The sequence below is a fragment of the Ascaphus truei genome, chromosome 4, assembly GCF_040206685.1.
Source record: "Ascaphus truei isolate aAscTru1 chromosome 4, aAscTru1.hap1, whole genome shotgun sequence".
In the NCBI taxonomy this organism is placed as follows: domain Eukaryota; kingdom Metazoa; phylum Chordata; class Amphibia; order Anura; family Ascaphidae; genus Ascaphus; species Ascaphus truei.
Genome location: NC_134486.1, coordinates 130062054 through 130070271, shown reverse-complemented (window position 1 = coordinate 130070271; position 8218 = coordinate 130062054). Strand labels below are relative to the sequence as shown.

Here is an 8218-nt window from a genome sequence, read left to right as displayed (position 1 = left end):
GTTTCTCCACTGAGCCTCTCTGCCTTAATCTGCACAGACACAGAGCTATTGCATCAGCCTCTGCCTGTCTCACTCTGCTCTGACACACTAAAAACAACAAAACAGGCAGCGCTACCCACAATGGTATGACAGAGTCTATATTACCTTATGTATAAATGACCAAACATGCATAAGGGGCTGCCCAAGATACAAAAAACTGACCCCCTGGTCAGAACTATAGTATGGAAAGGGAAAGTATCTACTGGCGCCAAATAGGATATATACTGCAAAAGGATATAAGAAAACCAAGCCTGTTGGCTGTGGACACGAAACTCCTCACGTTGTGCTTAAAGAAAAGAAAAAGCACAACACATAGCGTAATACTGTGACTATAAACGGACAACACTTAACAACAAGTAACAGCTGAAAAATAAATAATAAATTGGTGAAATCTCAATATTAAAACATTTAATAACAATTATAATATATATTGCACACGGACATTTAATAAACAAATAATGCGATAAAAATAGAAGCACTCTGCACCGCCGATGGAGATGGTAGCAATGCCTACTCACCAGATGGAGTAAGTAAGTAGGCGGTGGATAATTTTGAGAGTATCCCCTCTCGTTTGTAAAGCTGCTCTCTGCTGGCTGGCGTCTCTGGGACCGTAAGTGTGGAGATCTTGATACGGTGCCTTCCGCGACTCACTTGGGAAGACGCCCAGGAGGTGATGAACAGCAACAGCTGATTCAATACGCCGTCGACATCAGCAGGAAAACCAGTTAGCAGCAAACGCAGATTCAGCAGCAGCAGCTGATGCAGCACGCCGTCGTTGTCAGCGGGCTGGCTGGTCTGCTGCAAGCGCAGATGGAACTGAGCGTGGGGATACAATCTCCAAAGTGTAGAGTGCTAAAACGCCACCCTACGCGTTTCGAAAGGCTCTCTGCTTTCTTCCTCAGGGGTATATAAAATATGGAGTCCAACATAGTCCCTTAAATACAAAATCTGTGATTTACAGGGATTGATTTCACCTGCAGTCCAAAAGCACTTGCGCAATAGGTGTAATGAGGAAGTCCTTAGACATAGTAATTCTGTCACTTGCGCTTTGAAAATGTTCATATAAAGTGCTGCTGCTTAGTAGTTATAATCAGCTGTTACATTTAACAAACAATTGAAACATACATTACTCATATTAACATACAACAATTAACATATATAAAATAAGAGGATGATATTAAGTTTATGTGTGTGTGAATATACTCTATTCTACTAAATATTTATAGGAGATGTTTAAATCTAACATATTCGTGACCTATTAAATTATAAGTGAATTAATAATATATTATATATTCTAAGTGTATTGTCTAAGTGATTATATTATTAAATAATAAACTATGTGAATATTTATATATATTGATTATTTAAAGTGCTCATATTATTTTATTATACTAAAAGTCAAGTATTTGAGGAGTACTATAATATTAATATATGAACTTTATGGACTGGATTATCTAATGGATATTCTGGTCATTAGCCTACCAAAAAGGATTTTAAATCAAATTCTACATTTAAGCCCATTGGGGATAGAGTACGTAATTCATAAATCCAATAGGATTCTCTTCTCCCCAATAGGCTTAAAGTATTTCCTCCTCTCCAATGTGGAGTGATACACTCGATGGCCACACATTTTAGACCCTTAGGATCTTGATTGTGCACTCGAAGAAAATGATTAGAAACATTGTGTGTAACTAAACCAGTTTTAATATTATATATATGTTCATACAAACGTCTTTTAATAGCTCTAGAGGTCATACCCACATACTGCAGACCACATGGACATTCAAGCAAATAAATAACGAAAGAACTGTTGCATGTAATATGTTGCTTAATTTTATAACTTTTTTGAGATTTGTTTGAAATGAAATCAGATTTCTTAGTGCTATATTTACATGCGGTACATTTGTTACAGGGGAAATATCCCGCACAGGGTACCATTTTTCTATGAGTAGGTTGCAGCGGTGGACAGCTAGGTGCCAGTCTCTGACCTATATTTGGAGCTTTAGTAAAAATAATATGTGGATAATCGGGTAAAATACCCTCTAGATCTTTATCCTTTTTTAATATTGGCCAATATTTTTTAAGAGTTTTACGTATACTAGGAGCCATCTGGTTAAATTGGGTAACAAATGACAAATTTCCTGATGTATTAATATTTTTATTTTTATTTTTGTATTGTTAGAGACTGGTCCTGTCCATCGCTGCAACCTCAGCAATGGTTGTGTCTAAATCAAGCGGGGGATATTTCCTCTCCAGAAATTTTTTCTTAAGATCTGCTGCCTGGGTTTTGAATGTGTCTGGATGGGAGCTGTTTCTTTTTAGTCGAATGAACTGTCCCTTAGGAATATTTTTGACCCATGTGGGATTATGGTGACTTTGTGCATGTAAATAATTGTTTGACTGAACCGGTTTAAAATACGTGCTGGTGTGAATGCAATTATTTTTAATGGTTAACTCTAAATCTAAAAATTGTATTTTGTTAGGGCTTGTGATGAATGTGAATTTTAAATTATTATTATTATTATTATTCATGTATAATTGAAACTGTGATAACTGTGCTTGTGTACCTGACCAAATAAAAATGATATCATCTATGTAGCGCCGCCACAGTACCAAGTTTGCACTATAGGGACAACTGGACCATATGTTGTTCTTCCCAGTTGCCCATAACCAGCCTCTGCCTGTCTCACTCTGCTCTGACACACTGCAACACTGTTGCAGGCACTCCACAGGCCTCTCACTGAACAGAGTCAAACACCAACTGAACACACCTATGAGGTTCCTACCACATCCTTACATATGTATATATGTATGTCTTTATTTATATAGCGCCATTAGTGTACATAGCGCTTCACAGCAGTAATATACGTGGCAATCATATAAATAATAAATAAAGGGGAGAAGTGCTTCAGACATAAAAGTAACATTTAGGAAAATGAGTCCCTGCTCCGAAGAACTTACAATCTAATTTGTTGGTAGGAAGGATATACAGAGACAGTAGGAGGGCGTTCTAGTTAGTGCGTCTGCAAGGGGACAAGGTTAATGTATGTGGTGTTAATTATAAGCCATGGAGCTACTCATATGATTCCTTAAGCAAGTGTGTTTTAAGGTGCATCTTAAAGGTGGATAGAGAGGGTGGTAGTCAGATATTGAGGGGAAGGGCATTCCAGAGGTGTGGGGCAGTCAGTGAGAAGCATTAAAGGCAGGAGAGGGCTTTAGATACAAAAGGGGTAGAGAGAAGACATCCTTGAGCAGAACGCAAGAGTCGGGATGGTGTATAGTGAGAAATTAGGGCTGAGATGTAAAGGAGGAGCAGAAGAGTGTAAAGCTTTAAAAGTGAGGAGGAGAATTGAGTGTGTGATATGGGTTTTGATAGGAACTAGGAAAGGGATTTCAGCAGGGGAAACGCTGAAACAGATTTCAGAAAGAGTAGAGTGATTCTGCAGCAGCATTTAGGAAAGATTGTAGGGGAGACAGGTGAGAGGCAGGAAGGCCAGACAGCAGGAGGTTACAGTAGTCGAGATGGGAGAGAATGAGGGTCTGTGTCAGAGTTTTTGCAGTCAAGCAACAGAGAAAAGGGCAATATTGCGACGGAAAAAATTACAGTTTTTTGCTACCTTTTGAATGTGGGAAGAGAATGTGAGAGAGGAGTCATATGTGACCCCTTGGCAGCATGCTTGGGCTACTGGGTGAATGATAGTACTTCTAACAGTAATGTGGAAGGAGGAATTATGGCCAGGATTGGGAGGAAGTATGAAGAGCTCGGTTTTTGCCATGTTAAGTTTGTCAGCGTAGGGCCATCCAGGATTATATAGCAGAGAGACATTCATAAACTTTAGTCTGTACCGCAGGTGTAAGGTCAGAGGTTGAAAAGTAAATTTGTGTGTCATCAGCATAGAGGTGATATTTGAACCCAAGAGATATGATTATGTCACCTAGAGAGAGTGTGTAACGAGAAGGGGTCCCAGGACAGAGCCCTGGGGTACCCCCACAGAGGGATCGATAGAGGAGGAGTTTTTTTGCAAAAGAGTGTAAGGAATCATGGAACACGTCCTTTGCGACGTGTTCCCTCCTTACCTGTCTCCGCACAGACCTCCGCTCTGGCACCAGTGCTTTCGCGCACCCCCGTTCTGCTTACAAAGCCTGCGCATACACGCAGCTCTTCTAATGCTGCCACGGAGCCTCGGATGCCCCGCGCTTCTCTAACGCGCGGCGCGCTCACGTGATGTCGTGCACAGCTCCCCATCTGCGAGGCAAATAATCGGATGCCACTTGTCTCCGGCAGCCTATTACGACTCCCGCTGGGGCCGTGCTTTTGCTCTGCCTACTGTTCTATTGGCACACGCCAGTACTTATACCCTGCTCATGTTCAGAGTCATTGCTGAGCATAACTAGTTGTAGCCTTGTGCTCCTGCGTCTCTTGTGCCTTGCTCTTGTCTCGTTCTCTCTTGCAGTTTTTGGATTCTACGTGTACCAACCAGCTTGACTACTGAACCCCTCTGAATATCGACCTCGGCTTACCCTAGACTAAGTGCAACTCTCCAACCCAGACCACGGCTTAACTGACTTTTGCTATTCTGAAATCTCCATCCCAAAACCTTGGCAAGTATCTGGACTAACCCGCTCTATCCAACCCAGACCCGGTTACATTGACAATCCACCTGCCAGGCACGTTTCCTCTGCTGTGGGTGCGTGGTTCTTTACTTTTCCACCTCAGTACCGGGGTACTGTCTTACTCGTGGGTAGCGCAAGCATTACAAAGAGACTCTGAAAGTATGATGGGGGAGGTAAGAGGAGATCCAGAATAGAGCTTTATTATGAATGCCAAGAGTATGGAGAATGTGAAGGAGAAGAGGGTGGACCACAGTATCAAATGCTGCAGAGTGTTCGAGTAATATGAGCAGTGTGTAATGAACTCTGTCTTTGGCAGCATGGAGGTCATTAGTTATTTTACTGAGGACTGTTTCAGTAGAGTGAGCAGTGCGGAAGCCAGATTGTAGAGGGTCTAGGAGAGAATAGGTGTTGAGAAAGTGGAGCAAGCGAGAGAATACAAGATGTTCAAGGAGTTTAGAGGCAAAAGGGAGACAGGTTGATAGTTAAAAAGACAGGTAGGGTCAAGCTTGCTGTTTTTGAGTAATGGTATGACTGTTGCATGTTTGAAGGAAGAGGGAAAGGTACCAGAGTAAACGGAGGAGTTAAAAATATGTGTGAGTGTAGGGATTATAGTAGGAGCAAGAGGTTTTAGGAGATGTGAGGTAATGGGGTCAAGAGGGCAAGTGGTAGAGGGAGATGGTAGAGTGGATCAGCACTGACACATCCTCCTCCATGACAGCAGATAAAGAGTCAAGGAATGCAGAAGGAGAGTTAGGAAGAGGTTTAGGATGGTGGGAGGATACAGGGGGGATGGCCTGCCGTATGCATTCCACCTTTTCTTTGAAATAGTCGGCAAAGTCCTGAGGTGAGATGGAGGAAGAAGAACAGGCAGAAGAGGATGGTCTGAGTAAGGAGCTAGACAGAGAAGAATCGGCGGGGATTAGACTTGTGCGTGTTGATTAGTGAAGAAAAGTAGGTTTGTTTAGCCTGAGAGAGGACAGAGTTGAAAATGGATAGCATACAGTTGTAAAGTCTGCCAGTGTGTGAGATTTCCTCCAGAGGAGTTCAGAGGAACGAGTGGAGCAAATGTTGTTTAATGTCTTTTAGGCATTTTACATAAGACCATGGGATATTATTATTATTTGGCCTTTATTAGGTAATAATGTATTAACATTGGATTAGAAAGGCAACATGTATCTATATTTTACAGATATATATATATCTCCATTGGGGATTTTCTTGACCAATTTATGTGCCTTTGTCCTCATGGTATATATGTATTGTCAGTTGTGAGTCCCCCTCCTCTTTTATATTTTTCTCCCCCTGTTTTTATCTCTATATTAATAAATTTTGCATTTATAATTATACTTATGGTATGCCCGTGTGCTTCATTATAAGGATACTTTTTTGTTGCGCTATTTATATATATATATATACTTTTTTGTTGCGCTATATATATATATATATATATATAAATAGCGCAACAAAAAAGTATCCTTATAATGAAGCACACGGGCATACCATAAGTATAATTATAAATGCAAAATTTATTAATATAGAGATAAAAACAGGGGGAGAAAAATATAAAAGAGGAGGGGGACTCACAACTGACAATACATATATACCATGAGGACAAAGGCACATAAATTGGTCAAGAAAATCCCCAATGGAGATATATATATATCTGTAAAATATAGATACATGTTGCCTTTCTAATCCAATGTTAATACATTATTACCTAATAAAGGCCAAATAATAATAATATCCCATGGTCTTATGTAAAATGCCTAAAAGACATTAAACAACATTTCCTCCACTCGTTCCTCTGAACTCCTCTGGAGGAAATCTCACACACTGGCAGACTTTACAAATATATATATATATATAAACAGTTGCTATTGCCTCCAGTTATAACATTTGACACATAGTCAATTACATAAGTTCTAAAATGTCATACCCAAAAATGACAAAACAAAATTTTCTTAGCGTAATGGTTGGTCGCACGCACCTCACGAAATCCACTACGGCACAGTTTTTATAAATCTGTGCTCAAGGAATCCCAGCGATCTGAGTTAATGGCCCATCTTGATTAACACAGCAGGGGTCCCTGCATCTGAATGGGACTCAAGCTGTGTGAATCCTACGCGGTTGAACCTGTCTGTCCTGAGACTGAATCAATCATTCTACTTGCGTTCCTCTAATAGGCGGTCGCAACGCTTTTTTTTTACTTTGAGTGTATTTGAGTGTATTATGAGCGTATTTAATAAATATTTAAATAGCTAAATTGAAGTGGTAAGTCCCACCCAACTTACTTATTATATATTATTCGTATAACTGATGACTGATCCATGGATACTCAAGAATTTGGTGAACAGTTGGCCTTTCATTAGGATTTATGCTGAGCATGGAAGAGATTATGTCTCGACATGAATCACTGAGTGCTGGTGAGGATGGAAATTCGAGTGGCTGATTCTGGAACTGTAAGAGTTTTGTGAGGTCAGTGTCATCAAATGGCATGTAACCAGTGACCAAGAGGTATAGCATGACACCTAAACTCAATATATCTGCTTTCATTGCGTCATATGATTTCCCTTGGAGAATTTTAGGGGCTGCATAAACAGGAGATCCACAAAAGGTTGTACTTAGAGTATTGCCATTTAAAGAAACAGCAAACCCAAAGTCAGACAGTTTTGGTATGTTGTCTGATGTCATCAAGATATTTTCACATTTCAGATCTGTGGTCCACACCCTGGCCATGACAGCATTTCAGAGCCTCTACAATCTGCTTAAATATGGGCAAGTTTTCATTTTCTGAAAGTTGGTCTTTTGAATCAATCTTATCAAAAAGGTCACACTGGGCTTTTTCCATAATAAGAAAGACCCTCCCATCAGACGATTCCATGATTTCGAAAACTGCGGTTATATTTGGGTGGTAGCATTGAGTCAATATAGACAGCTCCCTTGGAAGGAATTTACTTACGTAATCCGGTGAACATTTTGACTTGTCAATGATTTTTATGGCAACTGTCATGGAAAGTTTTTGGGAAAAGGCCTCTCTCACTGTTGAATAAGTACCTTTTCCTAAAATCTTCCCAAGCTCATAACCATATTTGTTAAGAAGCAGTTGGTACTCCATTTCTTTCTGTAGACTGTTTGTTGTTGTGTTTAACTACATCTGGCTGGCGTCCTTGATATATAGACCATAAATGGAAACAGGACGTTCTGTTCCTGTTACTGTCCTGTACAAAATGTTCCTAAGAGAACAAACTGTTCAAGAACAACCACATATGGAAAGTTGCATAAGGCCCTCATGACTTTGAAACCTTATGCAGCCGTGGCCCCTTTTAACACTTCACCGATATTGTCTGGTGACTTTTTCCGAATGCCACGCTCTTCGACGCATTCGTGCGGCATTCGTGCCGTATTCATGTCGCAATCATGCCGGCGTCCTCCGTGCTTGATCTGTTTAATGAGAATGTTTCAGATTTAATTGGTTGCAATTCTTCGCTAATCCACCAGGTGGCAGATATTCATGAATTGTAATGTGCATGCGCTTCAGTAATGTGTCGACTTGCAGGTGTATAAA

At 40.4% G+C, this 8218-nt stretch overlaps 1 protein-coding gene across 1 annotated transcript; it reads right to left on the bottom strand.

The window, feature by feature from the left end:
* Positions 1-6954: 6954 nt before the first annotated feature.
* On the bottom strand, positions 6955-7768 carry LOC142492322 (testis-specific serine/threonine-protein kinase 3-like). Its single transcript, XM_075594975.1, is given in 2 exon segments — positions 6955-7369; positions 7371-7768. Coding segments are annotated over 2 exon segments (813 nt in total).
* Positions 7769-8218: the final 450 nt, after the last annotated feature.